Source organism: Mustelus asterias, chromosome 15 (assembly GCF_964213995.1).
Source record: "Mustelus asterias chromosome 15, sMusAst1.hap1.1, whole genome shotgun sequence".
Lineage (NCBI taxonomy): Eukaryota > Metazoa > Chordata > Chondrichthyes > Carcharhiniformes > Triakidae > Mustelus > Mustelus asterias.
Genome location: NC_135815.1, coordinates 8,827,428 through 8,851,107, shown reverse-complemented (window position 1 = coordinate 8,851,107; position 23,680 = coordinate 8,827,428). Strand labels below are relative to the sequence as shown.

Sequence of the window (23,680 nt, the reverse complement as noted above, 5' to 3'; positions counted from 1 at the left end):
CCCAGTGATTTTTTTTCAGGTCCCCTCTTTGCTATCTAATTTATTTTTTAAGTACCTCCCCCCGCACTTTCTATACTCCTCCAGGGCATCCAGTGTTTTGAGCCCCTTGTATTTGTCAGAATTGCATGGGTTTCCTCCCCAGTTTCCTCCCACAGTTCAAAGATGTGCAGGTTAGGTGAATTGGCCATGATAAATTGCCCCTTAGTGTCAGGGGGACTAGCTAGGGTAAATGCAGGGGGGGTCTGGGGATAGGGCCTGGGTGGGATTGTGGTCAGTACAGACTCGATGGGCCAAATGGCCTCCTTCTGCACTGTAGGGATTCTATGAAACCTCCCTTTGTTTTCCTATCCAATCTGATCAAGCAACTTTATATGTTAATAGATTACCTGTTGTGTGTGAGGAAGTAACTATTCTGTCTTTCTCACAAAATCTTCATCCAGCCTGTGTTGGATCTCTGAAATACTTGGCAACTAGCAGCCAAGTTCCTTTGTGCTTTCCACATAGCCTTACAAATGTTGCCATTTCCCTTTCGTAAGAGTGATTATTGAACCTTTCAGGCAGTGTATTCCAGATAAAAAACACCTTAGATTCATTGCAATGTTTTAGAACAGGCTTCCTCGTAAATCCTATGGGTTTTTTTGTTTAAAAAGCGAATGCTGTAAAAATGGAATTTGTAATTTAACTCTTGGTATAAAAGTTGTTTAACAAGTTCTTAGGGGAGGGAATTCTTGCTAGAATTGTCTCCTGTTGGTTTTTACAAGCTTTTGCTGAATCGCTACTTCATTCGCTGCTGGATGTTACCCCCTCCCTGAACATGGAGAGCAGACAGAGGCACTTACCGAAGCCACACATGTTGCCTGTAGCCGGAATCCCGGCTCGCAAACAGCCCGGAGCCCGGCTCGCTGCTCCTCACCTGGGCCAGGTAAGCTGCACCCTCAGCCCCGGCTCGCTGCTCCTCACCTGGGCCAGGTAAGCTGCACCCTCAGCCCCAGCAGGAAGAACCTGAAGCCACTTCCGTAAATCCAGCTTCCTGGCAGAGTGGATACACCACTCCCTTCCTGTGTTGTTATCCCTGTTAATGAGGCAGAAGCATATTGACACATTCGGAGCTGCAGATGTAAATTGAAGACAAAAATCCTAATGTGCTGGAAATACTCAGCAGGTCTGGCAGCATCTGTGGTGAGGGAAAGGTTTCTCTGAATATCTCCAGCAGTTTGTTTTTTATTTCAGATTTCCAGCATCCACTGTCTTTCTTCTGACTGTCCTTGCAAATATGTTGAATCTACCAAAACATGTAGGGTGAGATTCTTTGGCTTCCCAGCCGTGTGTTTCCCGCCAGCGGGAGGTAGCGCGTTGTTTGCTAGAATTCCCACTGACGTCACCCCACGCTGGCGGGATAACCACGGGCGGGGGTGTGCTGTCAACGGGACCAGGGAATCCCACCGGCGTGAACAACCAGAGAATTCCGGTCTTAATCTGTCCCAAAAACAGAAAATGCTGGAGAAACTCAGCAGGTCTGACAGCATCTGTGGAGAGAGAATAGAGCCAACGTTTCGAGTCTGGATAACTCTTTGTCAGAGCTGCCCCCCTCTCACAGACCTTCCTTTTTGTCCTTCTCCCCATCCTGGTTATCATAGAATCTCTACAGTGCAGAAGGAGACCATTCGGCCCATCGAGTCTTCACCGGCTCTCCAACGGAGCATCGTACCCAGGCCCACCCCCTATCCCCATAGCCCCGTGCACTTAACACAGCTAATCCACCTAACCTACACATATTATTCAACCTTTTATTCAATTTGTGGGTGTCACTGGCTAGCCAGCATTTATTGCCCATCGCTAGTTGAGAGTCAACCACATTGCTGTGGCTCTGGAGTCACATGTAGACCAGACCAGGTAAGAATGGCAGATTTCCTTCCCTAAAGTACATTAGTGAACCAGATGGGTTTTTCCAACAATGGTTTCATGGTTATCAGTAGATTCTTAATTTCAGATTTTTTTTATTGAATTCAAATTCCACCATCTGCTGTAGCGAGATTTGAACCCGGGTCCCCCGATCATTACCTGAATTTCTGGAAAATCAGTCTAGCGATAATATCACTAGGCCATCGCCTCCCCATCTTGGGACACTAAGGGACAATTTAGCATAGCTGATCCACCTAACCCGTACATCATTGGACTGTGGGAGGAAACCAGAGCACCCGGAGGAAATCCACGCAGACACGGGCAGAACGGGCAAACTCCACACAGACAGTCCCCCGAGGCCGGAATTGAACCCAGGTCCTCCCCCACTTTGATTTGCTCATAATCTATCAGGTTTCTACAAATAAAAGCAAAATATTGGGTGCGGGTGCTGGGAATCTGAAATAAAAACAGAAAGTGCTGGAAAAACTCAGCAAGTCTGGCAGGACCTGTGGAGAGAGAAACACGGAGTTAATGTTTCGAGTCCGTATAACCCTTCTGCGGAGTTTCAAATATTTCTCAGTTCTGATGAAAGGTCACCGACTTGAAATGTTCACTCCGATTCTCTCTCCACAGATGCTGTCAGACTGGCTAAGTATTTCCAGCACTTGCTGTTTTTATTGTGAATTGTAACAAATGTTTATCAAGTCTTTTCAGTGAATTTCTGCAACATAAAGTCTAGTGGGTACCCAGAACGCACCTGAATCATCTATGATTGAAGTGTCATCTCTGTGACTATGTAAGCTGACAGGAAAGTCAATATGAGCCTGACACTGACATCAAATCAGTGAAAGAGTTGATGTATTTATTAGTGACGATGGTAGGATGAGGAAGTCAGTGGAGAACTTCCAATTCTTTCAAGAATCCAAATATGGGATCTTTAATCACTGGGATTCGCTACCCCAGAGGATTGTGGGATCCACATCATTGCAAACATGGGAGAGATGGCTGCATCGTCACTAGACCAGTTATCCAGTCTGAGGACACGGGTTCAAATCCCACCATGGCAGCTAATGGAATTTAAATTCAATTTTTAAAAAAATCTGGAATGTAAAGCTCATCTCAGTAATGGTGACCAAAAAACAGTAAGAAGTTTAACAACACCAGGTTAAAGTCCAACAGGTTTATTTGGTAGCAAAAGCCACACAAGCTTTCGAGGCTCTGAGCCCCTTCTTCAGGTGAGTGGGAATTCTGTTCACAAACAGAGCTTATAAGACACAGACTCAATTTACATGAATAATGGTTGGAATGCGAATACTTACAACTAATCCAGTCTTTAAGAAACAAAACAATGGGAGTGGAGAGAGAAGGGGCTCAGAGCCTCGAAAGCTTGTGTGGCTTTTGCTACCAAATAAACCTGTTGGACTTTAACCTGGTGTTGTTAAACTTCTTACTGTGTTTACCCCAGTCCAACGCCGGCATCTCCACATCATGACCAAAAAACTAACATTGATTGTTGTAAAAACACAGCTGGTTCGCTAATGTCCCTTTAGGGAAGAAAATCTGCCGCTCTTACCCAGTCTGACCTACATGTGACTCCAGACCCACAGCAATGTGGTTGACTCTCAACTGCCCTCTTAAATGGGATAATAAGCCATTGAGTTTAGGGGCAATTAGGAATGAGCAACAAATGCTGGCCTTGCCAGCGATGTCCACATCCCATCAAAGACTAAAGAAAATAAAGACTGGGATAGGCAGAGTTTTGGTCTCTTAGGGAATTAAGGGATATGGGGAGCGGGCAGGAAAGTGGAGTTGAAGCTTAAGATCAGCCCTCGTACTGAATGCCAGAGTAAAGTCGACAGACCATCTGGTCTACTCCTGGTCCTATTTCTTGGGTTCATGTGTAACACCCACCGAAACAACTGGAAGAGGCAACAGGAGTTCAGATTTAATATCTCATCAAAAAGATAGCATCCCAGTCCTGATGTAAGACTCGATGGGCTGAAGGGACTCTTCTGCACTGTAGTATACTGTGGTTCTGTAAGAGCTTGGATTTTGTGTTCATGTCCTGTTATGACTCAATGGTTGCAATTGGACCAACTGAGCCAACCTGACCATGAATAAAACCCAGAGATTGCACCTGCCATTGTCCCTCAGTCCTCGTAGTCCTATCATTGAAGGAGGTAACCAACAAAAACCTGAACTTCATGCAGGGAGAATATGAGAGCTATTTTATAGGAATACATAGGACTGAAAAATACCATTGGGCTGAATGTTGCAGAGATGACAGAAGTTCCATTCCCGAGGCAGAAAGTTGGGGGGAAATGATCCCATCTTGGCGAGTGTCAGGACCTAGGGCTGCATTTGCTGGCGCTAAAACCAACCCAATTAAGGATGGTGGGTGGTCCACCCACAAAAGCTCAACCCAATCAGAGGGTCAGCAGCTCAGCAGCGCCACTGTTAGCAGTGGCCATTGCTGGAGCTGCAACTGGAGGATAAGGGCGCATTAATAGAACATAGAACATAGAACATTACAGCGCAGAACAGGCCCTTTGGCCCACGATGTTGCACCGACCAGTTAAAAAAAAACTGTGACCCTCCAACCTAAACCAATTTCTTTTCGTCCATGAACCTATCTACGGATCTCTTAAACGCCCCCAAACTAGGCGCATTTACAACTGATGCTGGCAGGGCATTCCAATCCCTCACCACCCTCTGGGTAAAGAACCTACCCCTGACATCGGTTCTATAACTACCCCCCCTCAATTTAAAGCCATGCCCCCTCGTGCTGGATTTCTCCATCAGAGGAAAAAGGCTATCACTATCCACCCTATCTAAACCTCTAATCATCTTATATGTTTCAATAAGATCCCCTCTTAGCCGCCGCCTTTCCAGCGAAAACAATCCCAAATCCCTCAGCCTCTCCTCATAGGATCTCCCCTCCATACCAGGCAACATCCTGGTAAACCTCCTCTGCACCCTCTCCAAAGCCTCCACATCCTTCCTGTAATGTGGGGACCAGAACTGCACACAGTACTCCAAGTGCGGCCGCACCAGAGTTGTGTACAGTTGCAACATAACGCTACGACTCCTAAATTCAATCCCCCTACCAATAAACGCCAAGACACCATATGCCTTCTTAACAACCTTATCTACTTGATTCCCAACTTTCAGGGATCTATGCACACATACACCTAGATCCCTCTGCTCCTCCACACTATTCAAAGTCCTCCCGTTAGCCCTATACTCAACACATCTGTTATTCCTACCAAAGTGAATTACCTCACACTTCTCCGCATTAAACTCCATCCGCCACCTCTCGGCCCAACTTTGCAACCTGTCTAAATTAATGGCCAGATACCCTCAAAGAGGCATAAATTGGGTCAGGAAGGTTGTCAGGGCTGAGCAGGAAGGTTCTGGTAAACAGAGGGGTGGTGGTTGCAATCTTAGTGGCTAGGCAGGTGAGTTATAAACATAGAAACATAGAAAATAGGTGCAGGAGTAGGCCATTTGGCCCTTCGAGCCTGCTCCACCATTCAATATGATCATGGTTGATCATGCACTTTCAGTATTCCACTCCCACTGTCTCTCCATGCCCCTTGATCTCTTTAGCCATAAGGGCCACGTCCAGCTCCCTCTTGAACATATCTAACGAATTGGCCCCAACAACTTTCTGTGGCAGAGAATTCCACAGGTTCACAACTCTCTGAGTGAAAAAGGTTTTCATCATCTCAGTTCTGAATGGCTTACCCCTTATTCTTAGACTGTGATCCCTAGTTCTGGACTTCCCCAACATTGGGAACATTCTTCCCGCATCTAGCCTGTCCAGTCCCCATCAGGGTTTTATGTGTTTCGATGAGATCCCCTCTCATTCTTCTGAATTCCAGTGAGTACAAGCCCAGTCAATCCAATCTCTCTTCATATGTCAGTCCTGCCATTCCTGGAATCAATCTGGTGAACCTTCACTGGACTCCCTCAGTGAAGTTGCCCTAGAGGCAGCCATTGCTGCCAGATGCCCTTCCAAAACTGCCTCAAAAGGAGGCTCCCCACCCCAGGGTCCACTGGGAGGTGGCAGGTTTCACTGGACGATCGCCTCTCGCACCATCTGGTCCCCAGCTTCTGACAAAATGTCCGCAGAAGAGAAAGTGACACTTGGAGCTGAGGGTTAAGGAGGCAGGGAAGAATGTGGAGTTATGGCCACAGTCAGATCAGCCATGATCTTATTAAAAGGTTTGAGGGGCCGAATGGCCTCCTCCTACTCCTATTCTTGTGTTAATTGGACTCTGATCATGGACCTCATCTGCCATCTTTCCCAGTGCTGGTCAAATGGCAGGGGGGCAGGAAGATGTTAGAAACTCCATCCAGCACCTTCCTGTACCATTTTGCTAACATTCACCCACCCCCAAACCCAGCCTGTCCCCAAAGGGCTGGTATGATTCAGCCCCACATTTCTGGGGAAGATCCATTCCACGCCACCTTTTAAACATCTTAAAACACCCCCTTGCCCAACACAGGAGGAGAATTGGCAGAGGCCGAGGGGTCAAAGTTAGTAAGAAGCAGTTGACAAACCTGACTCAGAGTTAAAGAAGTGCCCAAACTGGTAGCTGAGGATCCACCAGGTGCTGTTTGGGCAAGCCCTAATGGGACAGTTAATCTGAACAATTGTTATTTTCCTCTCAATGGCCCAAGTGATGGAGATGTGGTCGACAAGTCGAGAAAATAAACATCTTTTTAACTATTTCAACCAAAGTAATACTTAAGAAAGAAACAGCTGGAAGGAGTGACTGAGACACAGACTATGATCTTCCTTTCAATAATTTTAGAAATATTGTGGACTGTGAAGGTGACAGTGTTAAATGAAAGATGTTATTAAACTGGAAAGGGTGCAAAGAAGATTTACAAGGGTATTACCCGGGACTGGAAGGTTTGAATTATAAGGAGAGGCTGTATAGGCTGGGACTTTTTCCCTGGAGCGTAGGAGGATCAGGGGTGACCTTATGGAGGTTTATAAAATCATAGATAAGGTGAATAGCCACGGTCATTTCCCCAGGGTAGGGGAGTCCAAAACTAGAGGGCAGAGGTTTAAGGTGAGAGGGGAAAAATTTAAAAGAGACCTGAGGGGCAGCTTTTTGACACAGAGGGTGGTGAGTGTGTGGAATGAGCTGTCAGAGGAGGTGGTAGAGGCGGATACAATTACAACATTTCATAGAATCATAGAGATTTACAGCATGGAAACAGGCCCTTTGGCCCAACTTGTCCATACTGCCCTTTTTTATTAAACCCCTAAGCTAGTCCCAATTGCTCGCATTTGGCCCATACCCCTCTATACCCATCTTACCCATATAACTGTTTAAAGACACAACATTTAAAAGACATTTGGACAGATACATGGATGGGAAAGGGTCAGCGGGATATGGGATAAACACAGGTAAATGGTACTAGTTCAGTTTCGGAAACCTGGTTGGCATGGGCGAGTTGGGCCGAAGGGCCTGTTTCTTTGCTGTATATCTCTATGATCTCTATGATTCTGTGGGATTCATTGTTAGAAATAGCAGTGATATAATTTCCACTGTGTGTGATGATTCATCTCCTCCCTGTCCCACCCCCGGCAGCATGCCTCCTCCCAACTACCAATGTTTTTCAATTATTTTTAACTTATTTTGTTGAATAAAAGAAATGCATGAAAAATAACAATGTTGATTGAATTCTTTCCAACTAACTTGTGACTGTGCAACTCCTGAGATGCTGATATAGAGTCCAAAGTCAAATCTCAGATGTGTTCTCATTTTGGCATGGGGTTCTGTTATTGTACTAACATACCTGAACTTAGTTATGACATTTCATTCAAAAGAATGATAAAATAATTGTGCCTGTGTGTTATTTTGTAACAGAATGACAACATGGAATAGAGATTGTGCAGCTCCAACAGCATTCAAGAAGCTTGACACCATCCAAGCAGCCCGCTTGATTGGCACCACATCTACAAACATTCAATCCCTCCACCACCGACGCTCAGTAGCAGCAGTGTGTACTACCTACAAGATGCACTGCAGCAATTTACCAAAGATCCTTAAACAGCAGCTTCCAAACCCACGACCACTTCCATCTAGAAGGACAAAGGGCAGCAGATACATGGGAACACCACCACCTGCAAGTTCCCCTCCAAGCCTGACTTGGAAATATATTGGCCGTTCCTTCGCAGTTGTTGGGTCAAAATCCTGTGGGTCAACCCACAGCACATGGACTGCAGCGATTCAAGAAGGCACCTCACCAGCATCTTCTCAAGGGCAACTAGGGATGGGCAATAAATGCTGGCCAGCCAGTGACACCCATGTCCCACGAATGAATAAAATAAAATCCACTTTTTTAGTCTAAGCGCACCAACCCTTGCTCAACCCTTCTGGAGAATTAATACCATGTTATGCTACCCCAGAAATAAGAACAAAACCTTGGCACTCACACATGTGGTCCTCAGCCACATGTGGTTAAGGACAGAATGCCACTTCCTTGTGTCTCCACTAGGATTTTTCTTATTTGTTCAAGGAATGTGGATATGGATGGTTAGGCTGGCATTTATTGCCCATCCCTAATTTTCCTTGGTGGTGAGCTGCCTTCTTGAACTGCTACAGTCTGCGTGGTAGCTCCACATCATGGTATAGGTACACCCAGAGTGCTGGTAGGATGGGAGCTTCAGGACTTTGACCCAGCGACAGTGAAGGAATTGTGATATAGTTCCAAATCAGCATGTGTGTGACTTGGAGGGAGACAGGCAGATGTTGGCATTCCATGCATCAGCTGTCCTCGTCCTTCCAGGTAGTAGAGGTCGCAGATTTGGAAGGTGTGAGAGGCCTCGGTGAGTTGCTGCAGTGCATCTTATGGAGCTACGTACTGCTGTTACTGTGCTTTGGTGATGGATGGGGTGCCAATCAAGCATGTTGCTTTGACCTGGATAGTGTTGAGCTTCTTGAGTGTTGTTGGAACTGCACTCATTCAGGCAAGTGGAGAGTATTCCATTGCATTCCTGGCTTGTGCCTTGTAGATGGTGGACAGGGTTTGGGGAGTCAGCATGCAGTATTCTTGACAGAATTCCCAGCCTCTGATCTGCTCGTTAACACTGTATTTATATGGCTGATCTCATTCAGTTTCTGGTCAATGGTAACACCCAGGATGTTGATAGTGGGGGATTCAGTGATGGTAGTGCCATTGAATGTCAAGGGGAAGTAGACATCTCTCTTGTTGGAGATGGTCATTGTTTGGCACTTTTGCGACATTATGTTACTTGCCATCAGCCCAAGCTTAAATATTGTCCACAGTTTGCCGCATATAGACACAGACTACTTTAGTATTTGAGGAGTTGTGAATGGTGCTGAACCTTGTGCAATCGTACCCACTTCTGACATTGTTTTGGGAGGAAGGTCATTGACGAAACAGCTGAAGATGGTTGAGCCCTGATGACCTCCTGCAGTGATGTTCTGGGACTGAGCAAATTGACCGACAGAAGTCCTCACCATCTTCCTTTGTGCTAAGTTTGAGTCCAACAAGTAGAGAGTTTCCCCCACCCTGACTCCCATTGATCTCCTCGGTGCTGCTTTCAGATAGATGCTGATTGATGTTGAGAGCAGTCACTCTCACCTCAACTCTGGAGTTCAGTTCCTTTGTCCATGTTTGGACCAAGACTGTAAAAGATGTAGCAGAGTGGCCCTGGTGGAACCCAAACTGAGCAGATTGTTGCCAGGATGTTGCCTGGTCTGGAGGGTATTAGCTACGAGGAGTGGTTGGACAAACTCGGTTTGTTCTCGCTGGAACGACGGAGGTTGAGGGGTGACCTGATAGAGGTTTACAAGATTATGAGTGGCACGGACAGAGTGGATCGTCAGATGCTCTTTCCTTGGGTAGAAAAGCCAAGTACTCGGGGAAATAGGTTTAAGGTGCGTGAGGAAAAATTTAGAGATGTGCAAGGCAAGTTTTTTTACATAGTGGGTGGTGAATGTCTGGGGAGGCGGTGGGAGCAGGTACAATAGCGGCATTTAAGGGAAACTAGATGAATATATTAATAGGATGGGAATGGAAGGATATGGACTCAGTAAATACATATGGTTTTAGTTTAGGCAGGCATCATGATTGGCGCAGGCTTGGAGGGCCGAAGGGCCTGTTCCTGTGCTGCTTGAGTGGACTGTTGACAACCCTTCCCATCACAGTGCTGATAGAAACATAGAAACATAGAAAACTACAGCACAAAACAGGCCCTTCAGCCCCACAAGTTGTGCCGAACATATCCCTACCTTTTAGGGCTACCTATAACCCTCCATCCTATTAAGCTCCATGTACTCATCCAGGAGTCTCTTAAAAGACCCTATTGAGTTTGCCTTCACCACCACTGACGCAGCCGATTCCACTCGCCCACCACCCCTCTGTGTGAAAAACTTGCCCCTAACATTTCCCCTGTACCTACCCCCCAGCACCTTAAACCTGTGTCCTCTCGTAACAGCCATTTCCACTCTGGGAAAAAGCCTCTGAGAGTCCACCCGATCTATGCCTCTCAACATCTTATACACCTCTATTAGGTCTCCTCTCATCCTACGTCTCTCCAAGGAGAAAAGACCGAGCTCCCTCAGCCTATCCTCATAAGGCATGCCACTCAATCCAGGCAACATCCTTGTAAATCTCCTCTGCACCCTTTCAATCTTTTCCACATCCTTCCTGGAATGAGGCGACCAGAACTGAGCACAGTACTCCAAGTGGGGTCTGACGAGGGTCTTATATAGCTGCATCATTATCCCCGGACTTCTAAACTCAATTCCTCGATTGATAAAGGCCAGCACACCATACGCCTTCTTAACCGCCTCCTCCTGATGATCCACAGCAGACTAATGGGGTTGGATTTGTGCTGCTTTTTATTGTATAGTCCTGATATTTGGCCTCAGCGGTTGGCAGGTGGATCAGGTGTAGGTTACAGAGATTAACTTTTCGCCGTCCATTGATCCCAGCTGGAGGTGAAAATGTGCAGACAAAAAGCGGAGGTTGAAGATTGGACCTCCACGTGTGAATGGCTAATCTACTGTCCAGCCACCATTATCAAGTATGGTTATTTGGGTAAAGGAGCAGTGGACCTGACAACCAGATTCTAAACGTCCAACTTCAGGAGTAGAAACAATAGTATTTATACTGTATATAGCAACAATAGATGGGTGGCACGGTGGCACAGTGGTTAACACCGCTGCCGCACAGCGCCAGTGACCCGGGTTCGATTCCTGGCTTGGGTCACTGTGTGTGCAGAGTCTGTACATTCTCCCCGTGTCTGCGTGGGTTTCCTCTGGGTGCTCCGGTTTCCTCCCACAGTCTGAAAGACGTGCTGGTTAGGGTGCATTTGCCATGCTAAATTCTCCCTCAGTGTACCCGAACAGGCGCCGGAGTGTGGCGACTAGGAGATTTTCACAGTAAAATCATTGCACTGTTCATGTAAGCCTACTTGTGATAATAATAATAAATAAACTTTAATTATGGAATATATTATGAAATATAAACTGCAGTACATCGGAGTGATCAGCTATTAAATTGTACCTTTGGAGCCTGTGGTTATGATATAATGCAAGAACCTAGTCCAAAGCTTCTCCTTTTTAAAAAGAATAACTAGGTGGATTCCCAGCAATCTCACATAAGAGAAATCTTTCCTCAGTCATTCTCACACTTTCCACTAATCACCTACAGAAAGAGTAATCCATTTATAAACCTCGACACCTCCCAAAGCACTTCAAAGCCAATGAAGTGTTATTGAAGTGTAGTTACTGCTATAACGTTGAGAAGTTTGGTAGCCCATTTTCATTCAACAAGACTCTGCGAACAGCAATGAGTTAATAAGCAGATAATCTGTTTTAGTGATGTTGACTAATAATGAACTTTGGCCAGGATAACAGGATAACTCTGCTCTTCCTTGAATAGTGCAATATAAAAAGTAATCAAACATTGTACAAGTCAAAATCCACCCTTGTCCAGCATTGCTGCCTCACAATGGCAGTGACCCGGGTTCAATTCCGGCCTCCGATCTGTGCGGAGTCTGCATGTTCTCCCCGTGTCTGTGTGGGTTTCCTCCGGGTGCTCCAGCTTCCTCCCACAGTCCACAGGTTAGGTGAATTAGTCATGATAAGTTGCCCAAGTTGGTGTCCAAAGATGTGTAGGTTAGAGGGATTAGTGGGGTGAATGTGTGGGGTTAAGGGGATAGGGCGCAGAGTGGGCCTGGATAAAATGCTTTTTCGGAGAGTCGGTGCAGACGCGATGGGCTGAATGGCCTCCTTCTGCACTGTAGGGATTCTACGATGATCAAGCCTTGGCAAAGCCAAGCCCAACACGTCTGCTCATTAAGATGCCCTTCTGAACTTCTGATTGATAGTGAATGTCGCTATCGCTGTGGAGTTACATAATGCAGCACTGATTCACATGGGTGTGACTCAATTCCTCCTGTGCAGTGACTCACTAAGATGATTTAGCCTGTGAGAAACACATTTGAAATCACTCCAAAGCTATCCCTCTGTAATATAATTAAAACCTTATTCATTATTCCAATTTGGCTTTTCAAAATAATTGCTATCATGCTCCCTGCTCTCCTGAATATTTGTCTGAGGATATGGCTCCGTGACACTGTTTATCAAGTTCTTTCAGTAAGAAGTTTAACAACACCAGGTTAAAGTCCAACAGGTTTATTTGGTAGCAAAAGCCACACAAGCTTTCGTGGCTTGTGTGGCTTTTGCTACCAAATAAACCTGTTGGACTTTAACCTGGTGTTGTTAAACTTCTTACTGTGTTTACCCCAGTCCAACGCCGGCATCTCCACATCATATCAAGTTCTTGCCAGATGTCTGAACGTTGGTGGGTTGTGTGGGAGTATCTCAGTTATCTATACTGGATAGATACAGACCAAAGATTAGTGGCAGTGATTGATTCGTCTCAAATGAGTAGAACAAAGCCAATTTTAGCACTCGTATCACTGCACTGACTCCCCCTAATGTAGCAGCAGGTTAAAGTCATTTATGATTCCACACTGTGTTACTGAACCACATCAATATGTTCAGGAACAGTTCCTGTCCAGTGCACATTGTGCCGACAATGGATGCAAACATAGGGAAGTGCAATCCACAGCCTAGAAAAATTGCCACAGTTCTGTCCCCAGTGATCATCCCTTACAAGGCTGTATCTCCACTTTAGAACCTCAAACTAAGCCCCTCTTCCTCATTGACTCAATAATTCTTTCTTCCTCTTCCTTAAGCCTCATCAAAACCAGTTTGGTTGGAACTGGAGCAGTGGTAGAATTGGGGAGGCGACGGAGACGTAGTTAGTTTTGCAAAGCAGTCATGTATTTTATGATGTGAACGGAATTGTGGAATGGTGATAATACACAGGAGGCAGGCATTAGGCCTATTGTGTACATGCCAACTCTCTCACCTAGTGCCACTCACCCACAGGACGACACAGTGGTTAGCACTGCTGCCTCACAGCACCAGGGACCCGGTTCGATTCCCGGCTTGGATCACTATCTGTGTGGAGTTTACACGTTCTCCCCCTGGGTTTCCTCCGAGTGCTCTGGTTTCCTCCCCCAGTCCGAAAGATGTGCTAGTTAGGTGCATTGGCTATGCTAAATTCTCCCTCAGTGTACCCGAACAGGCGCCGGAGTGTGGCGACTAGGGGATTTTCACAGTAACTTCATTGCAGTGTTAACGCAAGTCTACTTGTGACACTGATAAATAACCTTTTCCCTTTGGCCCTGCAAACTTTTTCTCTTCAGATAATTATCCAGTTCCCTTTTTAAAGCCACAATTGAATTGGCTTCCACCACTCTCAGGTAGTAGATTCCAGATCCCAACCACTTACTACATAACTTTGAAATTTGAATAACCAAGTCCATATCATTGACATAGATCAAGAAAAGCAGTGGTCCTAACATCCCCGCTCCCCCCCACTGCCCCAAGGGGAAGCTTACAATATACCTTCCTCCAGTCTGAAGATAACTTGTTTTTTTAAATTCACCTTGCAGGACATAGGTGTCACTGGCTGGGCCAACATTTATTGGCCATCCCAAGTTGCCCTTGAGAAGGTGATATACCCCCATTGCTGTTGCTGAGGGAGTTCCAGGATTTTAACCCAGTGGCAGTGAAGGAATGGTGATATACTTCCAAGTCAGGATGGTGAATGACTTGGGGGGGGGGGGGGGGGGGGGGGGAGGGGGGGTGGAATCTTCCAAGGGGTGGTGTTCATAGAATAGAAACCCTACAGTGCAGAAGGAGGCCATTCGGCCCATCGAGTCTGCACCAACCACAATCCCACCCAGGCCCTACCCCCACATATTTACCCGCTAATCCCTCTAACCTACGCATCTTAGGATTCTAAGGGGCAATTTTTAACCTGGCCAATCAACCTAACCCGCACATCTTTGGACTGTGGGAGGAAACCGGAGCACCCGGAGGAAACCCACGCAGACACGAGGAGAATGTGCAAACTCCACACAGACAGTGACCCGAGCCAGGAATCGAACCCGGGACCCTGGAGCTGTGAAGCAGCAGTGCTAACCACTGCACGACCGTGCCGCCCTATTGAAGCCCGTGTTCCCATGTATCTGCTGCTCTTGTTCTTCTAGACAATAGTGGTCATGGTTTTGGAAGGTGCTGTTGAAGGAGCTTTGGTGAGTTCCTACAGTGCATCTTGTAGATGCTCCACATGACTGCCACTATTTGTTGGTGGTGGAGGGAGTGAATGTTTGTGGAAAGGGATAGCAATCAAGTGGGCTGCTTTGTCCCAGATGATATTGAGCTTCTTGAGTTTTGTTGGAGCTGCACTCATCCAGGCAAGTGGAGAGTATTCTTTCCTCGTAGATAATGGACAGGCTTTGGCAAGTCAGGAGGTGAGATACTTGCCACAGGATTCCTCGCCCTTGACCTGCTCTGGTAGCAGTATTTATAGGGCTAGTCAGGTTCAATTTCTGGTCAATGCTAACCCCCAGGATGTTGACAGTGGGGATTCAGTGATGGTAATGCCATTGAATGTCAAGGGACAATGGTTAGATTCTGTCTTGCTGGAGATGGTCATTGCCTGGCACTTGTGTGGCATGAATGTTACTTGCCACTTGCCTGCCCAACCCTGAATATTGTCTATGTCTTGCTGCATTTGGACATGGACTGCTTCAGTATCTGAGTCGTCGCGAATGTTACTGAACATTGTGCAATCATCAGCAAACACCCCCACTTCTGACCTTATAATGGAAGGAAGGTCATTGATGAAGCAGCTGAAGATGGTTGGGCCTCGGACACTAACCCTGAGGAACTCCTGCAGAGATGTCCTGGAGCTGAGCTGATTGACCTCCAACCACCACAACCATCTTCCTTTGTGCCAGGAATGACTCCAAGCAGTAGAGTTTTATCCCTGATTCCCATTAACTCCAGTTTTGCTAGGGCTCCTTGATGCCACACTCGGTCAAATGTTGCCTTGACGGCAAGGGCAGTCACTCTCACTTCACCTCTGGCATTCAGGTCTTTTGTCCATGTTTGAACCAAGGTTGTAATGATGACCCTGGTGGAACCTAAACTAATGTTGAGTAGGGCCACTTGATAGCACTGTTGATGACCCCTTCCGCCGCTTTACTGATGATAGTGAGTCGACTGATGGCCAGGCTGGATTAGTTCCCTTTGCGTACAGGATATACCTGGGCAATTTTCCACAGTGCTGGGTAGATAGAAGTGTTGTTGCTCTACTGGAGCAGCCTGGCTGGAGGCAAGGCAAGTTCTGGAGCACAAATCTTCACTACTACTGTGTCCCGTCACAAAACCAACTTTGTATCAATGCTGCCACTGTCCCTTTTATCCCACAGGCTTTAACTTTGCTGACAGGCCATAATTTGTGGCACTTTATCAAACGCAAGTTGCAACATCATTAATCCTCTTTAATCTCAAAAAAACTCAAGCAAGTTAGTTAAACACAATTTGCTTTTTAAAAACGTGCTGGGTTAAACACTCTACATTTGCCTGAGTGACTGTTAATTTTGTTCCCAATTGGAATTTCTGAATATGCCATCCAATGTGGCCTGTAACTGCTTGGTTTATCCATGCGTGCTTTTTAAACAAAGATGTTAAATTTTCAATTCTCCACGCTGCTGGTATCATCCTTATATGAGGGTTGGAAGGTTGTGGCTGCAGTCAGATCCCTTACTTTTCTCACTGTGTTGAGATTCTCTTCACGGCCTCTGCCCAAACACACTGCTTCTCTTTTTTTTGCATGTCCCACTAAACTTTCTACATTCATCCCGTTTCTCAATTGTGTTATTTACCTGTCATCTGCACCCTTTTTCTGCATCTTCCTAACTCTATCTCTCTCAGCATCCATCACTCAGAGGGTGGTGAGTATCTGGAACAAGCTGCAGAGGTAGTAGTAGAGAACAAAGAACAAAGAACAGTACAGCACAGGAAACAGGCCCTTCGGCCCTCCAAGCCTGTGCCGCTCCTTGGTCCAACTAGACCAATCGTTTGTATCCCTCCATTCCCAGGCTGCTCATGTGACTATCCAGGTAAGTCTTAAACGATGTCAGCGTGCCTGCCTCCACCACCCTACTTGGCAGCGCATTCCAGGCCCCCACCACCCTCTGTGTAAAAAACGTCCCTCTGATGTCGGAGTTATACTTCGCCCCTCTCAGCTTGAGCCCGTGACCCCTCGTGATCGTCACCTCCGACCTGGGAAAAAGCTTCCCACTGTTCACCCTATCTATACCCTTCATAATCTTGTATACCTCTATTAGATCTCCCCTCATTCTCCGTCTTTCCAAGGAGAACAACCCCAGTCTACCCAATCTCTCCTCATAGCTAAGACCCTCCATACCAGGCAACATCCTGGTAAACCTTCTCTGCACTCTCTCCAATGCCTCCACGTCCTTCTGGTAGTGCGGCGACCAGAACTGGACGCAGTACTCCAAATGTGGCCTAACCAGCGTTCTATACAGCTGCATCATCAGACTCCAGCTTTTATACTCTGTACCCCGTCCTATAAAGGCAAGCATACCATATGCCTTCTTCACCACCTTCTCCACCTGTGTTGCCACCTTCAAGGATTTGTGGACTTGCACACCCAGGTCCCTCTGTGTTTCTATACTCCTGATGACTCTGCCATTTATTGTATAACTCCTCCCTACATTATTTCTTCCAAAATGCATCACTTCGCATTTATCCGGATTAAACTCCATCTGCCACCTCTCCGCCCAATTTTCCAGCCTATCTATATCCTGCTGTATTGCCCAACAATGCTCTTCGCTATCCGCAATTCCAGCCATCTTCGTGTCATCCGCAAACTTGCTGATTACACCAGTTACACCTTCTTCCAAATCATTTATATATATCACAAATAGCAGAGGTCCCAATACAGAGCCCTGCGGAACACCACTGGTCACAGACCTCCAGCCAGAAAAAGACCCTTCGACCACTACCCTCTGTCTCCTATGGCCAAGCCAGTTCTCCACCCATCTAGCCACTTCTCCTTGTATCCCATGAGCCTTAGAGGCAGGTACAATTTTGTCTTTTAAAAAACATTTAGACAGATACATGGGTAAGATGGGTATAGACATAGGCCAAATGCAAGCAATTGGGACGAGCTTAATGGTGAAAACTGGGTGCCATGGACAAGTTGAGCTGAATAGTCTGTTTCCATGCTGTAAACCTCCATGACGCTCACTCCCTTCTGGGCATGCACGGTGACTATTCCGGAATTATCTTCTCTAAAGCAGTCCATTGTTCCATTGCTCCTTTTGCTGACAGTCCTGGACTCCAAGTGACCTGGTCAGATCCGTTCTCCCTCAACTGCCAATTGTTTATACTCATGACAAGATCAAGTCTAACAGTCTGATTGTGTAAGGTGGGAAATAAAACATTTGGGTGAGATTGGAATAAGGCTTTTTGTCCATGTAAGCAGTGCCTCCAAGAAAGGTAAAAAGAATACATTTGAAAAATATACACTGCATGGTAGGTTTTGTTTTTACACAATTTGGTGTTTACTTTGCTTACACCTTACTATAACTTTAAAGACTGTCGTCATTAATACTAATTCACTAAGATTGAACACTAAAGGTGAATAATTTACAGGATTCAGATTCTGGAGTGGAGGAAGCTGCCATCATACCCCACTCGGTTCCATAGTGCAAGGTTGATTCGCTCTCAAAGAAGGGTTGTAATGTGGGGAAATACTGTTGCCAATTTGCGCACAGCCCAAATGACAGTGAAAACCAGAACAGATTTTGTTCAAGCTCTTAGTTGGGGATAAGTGTTGATCATGACATGAGGAGAAGTTCCTTCCTCTTCCTTGAAATGTGTTCCACCTGACAGGGTAGATACCAGCCTTGGTTTAAAAGTCTTTAAAGAGACAACACCTTAGAGTGCAGCATTTCCTTAGTATCACACCAAAGGGTCAGTCAAGATGTTCTAACCTCTGGAGTTTATGTGCTTTCCCACAAGCAGTGTACTTGAATGTAAATAAAGTTGCCTAGCACTAAAATCGATTAGCTGTAAAGACGCGAATTCCAATCATTATTCTGTAAATTGAGTTTGTGTCTTTATGTGCCCTGTTTGTGAACAGATCTCCCACTCACCTGATGAAGGAGCAGCACTCTGAAAGCTAGTGGCGTTTGCTACCAAATAAACCTATTGGACTTTAACCTGGTGTTGTGAGGTGATTCATTTTGGTAGGACTAATTTAAATGTGGATTACAGGGTCAAAGGTAGGGTTCTGAAGACTGTGGAGGAACAGAGAGATCTTGGGGTCCATATCCACAGATCTCTAAAGGTTGCCACTCAAGTGGATAGAGCGGTGAAGAAGGCCTATAGTGTGTTAGCTTTTATTAACAGGGGGTTGGAGTTTAAGAGCCGTGGGGTTATGCTGCAACTGTACAGGACCTTGGTGAGACCACATTTGGAATATTGTGTGCAGTTCTGGTCACCTCACTATAAGGAGGATGTGGAAGCGCTGGAAAGAGTGCAGAGGAGATTTACCAGGATGCTGCCTGGTTTGGAGGGTAGGTCTTATGGGGAAAGGTTGAGGGAGCTAGGGCTGTTCTCTCTGGAACAGAGGAGGCTGAGGGGAGACTTAATAGAGGTTTATAAAATGATGAAGGGGATAGATAGAGTGAACGTTCAAAGACTATTTCCTCGGGTGGATGGAGCTATTACAAGGGGGCATAACTATAGGGTTCATGGTGGGAGATATAGGAAGGATATCAGAGGTAGGTTCTTTACGCAGAGAGTGGTTGGGGTGTGGAATGGACTGCCTGCAGTGATAGTGGAGTCAGACACTTTAGGAACATTTAAGCGGTTATTGGATAGGCACATGGAGCACACCAGGATGATAGGGAGTGGGATAGCTTGATCTTGGTTTCAGATAAAGCTCGGCACAACATCGTGGGCCGAAGGGCCTGTTCTGTGCTGTACTGTTCTATGTTCTAACGGCACTAAAATCAACAGAGCAGACTCAGCCGCAGAGGAACAAAAATATGGACAGAAGAATAAAATCACCACCATCTCCGGAAATGCCAAGATTTGCATGATACTGCTCATATTTAGTCTATATGAATAAGAGACTTAAAGAGTTAAACACTCGGCACCTTTGTACAAACCTTAGAATCACAGTATTTTGTTTGGATTGTTCTTGGATATGATGTGAATGTATCACCCCCTGTTGGTCAAAATATTTTGCTCTTACTGATATGATATTAACATCACAACATATTCAGACAGATCACTCGTGACTGTAGCTGTCCTTGATATTTCTGGAATTCTTGCTTCTTCTTCTGGTGAGCAGTTATCTTTGAGCCAAGTTTGACATCAGAAAAATAAAGTACAGAGGTGGAGAGATTGTGGTGCTGGAATAGAAATCCAGAGGCATGAGTTCAAATCCCACCTTAGATTTTTGAAATTTAACTCAGCAACTGGTATTGTCGTGTGCATATAAATTGTTTAGTGTCACAAATAGGCTTACATCGACACTGCAATGAAGCTTCTGTGAAAATCTCCTACTTGCCACACTCCGGCAACTGTTTGGGTACACGGAGGGAGAATTTAGCATGGCGAATGTACCTAACTAGCATGTCTTTCAGACTGTGACAGGAAACTAGAGCAACCAGAGGGAACCAATGCAGACACAGGGAGAACGTGCAGACTCCGCAGAGTGACCCAAGGCTGGGAATTGAACCCGGGTCTCTGGTACTCTGAGGCAGCAATGCTAACCACTGTACTGCTCCCATAGTTTAAAACCCAATGGATTTCCTATAGCCCTTTTGAGAAAGGGAACTACCACCTGTATCCAGTCAGACAACTGCGTTGGTCTATCCTCCCTCTCAGATATCCAGTATCATCAGGGCACCAGGGGTGGCCAATAAATGGAATCTCATCATTGCCAAACTGATAGCAAGAAAAACGAGTGATGAACTGGGTGGGCAGAGAGGAGAGGACTGGCCTTAAAAAGGCTTCAGGCTGTGCACAAAAGGATCAAGAGCAGCAAGAATATTTTTCAATCACTGACTTTGATGTTTCCTCTCGGAGGATAGTCTTTTCTGGGATGCTGTTCCACATCTCACTAACTGTCCTGTCTGGAGACAATACACATCTCTTTAACCTGTGCTTAACCCTCTCTCCACTCACATTGTCTCTACCTTTAAGACTTGATTACCTGTAAAGACTCGCATTCCAACCATTATTTTGTAATTTGAGTTTGTCTCTTTATGTGCCCTGTTTGTGAATAGAACTCTCACTCACCTGACGAAGAGGCAGCACTCTGAAAGCTAATGGCTTTTGCTACCAAATAAACCTGTTGGACTTTAACCTGGTGTTGTGAGACTTCTTACTATGCTGTTCCACAGGCATAGAATCAGACTCCATTCCTTTCCCCAATGGGCATTACTCCTCTGCGAACCTTGAAAATGTGCTACCCAACCAAGTGTTTGACAGTTTACTCCTGTTTTGCCTCAATATTCACACGTGCATCTTCAAAGGTTTGAGAGAGAAGCTTAATATTTTCCTTGATTTTGGTACAGGGACATCAGCTGATTCAGCTCAGGCCAGGAATGAACCTGGGGCCATTTCTTGTCCCTTGTTTTCTCAAATCCTTTCGAAAGCTCCTGCTGGTTATTGACCCCTCTACTAAAGGGGAAAGATTCTTCCGACCTATATCCCTCAATTTTGTACATCATGATGAGTTTCCCTGCCCCCCCGCCCAAGCCTTTTCTGCTCCAAGGAAAATAACCCCAGCCTCTCTTCATATCTGAAACACTGCAGCCCAGGCAATACCCTGATGAATCACCTCTGCACCCTCTCTACTGCAACCAGAACTGCGCACACTACTCTAGCTGTGGCCTAACAAGCGTTTTATACAGCTCCATCATATTCTCCCGGCTCTTTTATTCTATGCTTCGGCTAATAAAGGGAAGTATCCCACATGCCTTCTTAACCACTATCTACCTGTCCTGCTGCCGTCAGGGATTGATGGATATGTACTGCAAGGTCCTTCTGATCCTCTGTAGTTCCACACATCCTACCATTTATTTTGTATTCCTTTACCTTGTTAGTCCTCCCAGAATGCATCACCTCACACTTTTCAGGGTTAAATTCCATTTGCCACTGTCCTGCCCATCTGACCAGCCTGTCTATATTGTCCTGTAATCCAAGGGCTTCTTCCTTGCTATTTACCACACCACTAACTTTTGTGTTATGTGAACTTGATCATACCCGCACATTCACGTCTAGATCACTAATGTACCCTACAACCAGCGAGGGACCCAGCACTGATCCCTGTGGCATGATGTGGAGATGCCGGCATTGGACTGGGGTGAACACAGTAAGAGTTTTAACAACACCAGGTTAAAGTCCAACAGGTTTATTTGGTAGCAAACACCATTAGCTTTCGGAGCGCTGCTCCTTCGTCAGATCCACAGGACACAGGCTTCCAGTCACAAGAACAACCCACATTACCTTCTGCCACGAAGCCCATTTTGGATCCAGTTTGCCAAATTGCCCTGGATTCTATGGGCTCTTACCTTATTGATGTCTCCCATGTGGGACCTTGTCAACAGCCTCACTGAAGTCCATGTAACTACATAATTGTCCTCATCTACACACTTAGTCACCTCCTTGAAAACTTGAATCGAATGTGTTAGGCATGATCTGCTCTTGACAAAGCTATGCTGACTTTCCTCGATTAATCCTTGCCTCTCCATGGAGATTAATTCTGTCCCTCAAGTTTCTCTAATACTTCCACTACCACTGGTGTTAGGACTCATGGGCCTGTAAATACCAAGTTTTTCCCCAATTCCCTTCTTGAACAATGATACTACATTGGCACAATGGTTAGCACTTCTGCTTCAGTGCCAGGGATCCAGGTTTGATTCCAGCCTAGGGCATACATGTGCAATTTGCACATTTGGTTAGATGGATTAGCCATGGTAAATGCTTGGGGAGAGGCGAGGGCCTGGGTAGAATGTTCTTTGACAGTTGGTATAGATTCGATGGGCCAGACGGCCCTTTTTCTGCACGGTAGGGATTCTATGGTTTTATGAATTTGAATGGCAACATGGGGGCGTATTCTAGCTGTCCTCCAGTCCTCTGGCACCTCTCATGGCCAGAAAGGATTTGAAAATGTGTATCAGAACCCCTACAATCTCGTCCCTTTCCCCTCTCAGTCTAGCATACATCTCATCTGGGCCTGGGAATTTATCCAATTTTAAGTTTGCTGAAACCGCCCTCAATCTGTTCAATTAAACGTAGTGCCCTTATCAATAGCGTACACAGATGCAAAATACTCATTTAATACCTCACCTACTTTCAGTTCCACACTTTGGTACCTAACAGGCCCTACTATTTCCTTGGTCACCCCCTTGCCCTTAATATACTTATAAAACATCTTGGGATTTTCCTTTATTTTGCCTACGTGATTTTTCGTGCCCCCTCTTCACTATTTTTTTAAAATATAAGTTACCCCCCCTGCACATCTCGAATACACAAAAGGTTTTGGAACAACTTTCCTTCCTTGTTTCAGAGCGTGGAATTAAGTCCTTTAAATCAGATGCAAGGACTCTACAAATAAATCCTTGGTGGGTGATTTCAACTCCGTTCCCTTTAGATTAAAGTCTACAGTGTAATATACAAGCTTCAGCACCAATTGGCAGCCTCAGTCAGAAAAACCATAATATTTTGAAATAAGAATATCACCTCAGAAAAATGATGTATGCTGTTTAGGTAAATTAGTGAGGTTTGAGGCTCTTATGCAGTCATAGAATCATAGAAACCCTACAGTGCAGAAGGGGGCCATTCGGCCCATCGAGTCTGCACCGACCACAATCCCATCTGGGCCCTACCTCCAATCCCTACACATTTACCTGCTAATCCCTCTAACCTACACATCTCAGGACACTAAGGGGCAATTTTAGCATGGCCATTCAACCTAACCCGCACATCTTTGGACTGTGGGAGAAAACCGGAGCACCCAGGGGAAACCCACGCAGACACGAGGAGAATGTGCAAACTCCACAGAGTGACCCAAGCCGGGAATCGAACCCAGGTCCCTGGAGCTGTGAAGCAGCAGTGCTAACCACTGTGCTACCGTGCCGCCCTTAGTCAGTTGTGTGATATCAGATATGTGCATCTTCCAATGATTCCATTTATCCGGCAAATTGCTGAACAAACCAGGAAGGTCCCTTTAGCCTGTGTTCCGTTGAATAATCCCAGTGCTAAAACTATGATCCTCAGTATCCCAGGTTGGTAAGAGGAGGCAAGAG

At 45.8% G+C, this 23,680-nt stretch overlaps 1 protein-coding gene across 1 annotated transcript in view; it reads right to left on the bottom strand.

Moving 5' to 3' along the window:
• The window catches only part of krtcap3 (keratinocyte associated protein 3), a 31,223-nt gene extending 30,224 nt beyond the window's left edge, over nucleotides 1–999 (bottom strand). The window contains exon 1 of the mRNA XM_078229439.1: nucleotides 840–999. Within this exon, the coding sequence (XP_078085565.1) occupies nucleotides 840–852 (13 nt within the window). The 5' untranslated portion in view covers nucleotides 853–999. The remainder of the gene's footprint in view (nucleotides 1–839) is intronic.
• Between the last annotated feature and the right edge of the window lie 22,681 nt (nucleotides 1,000–23,680).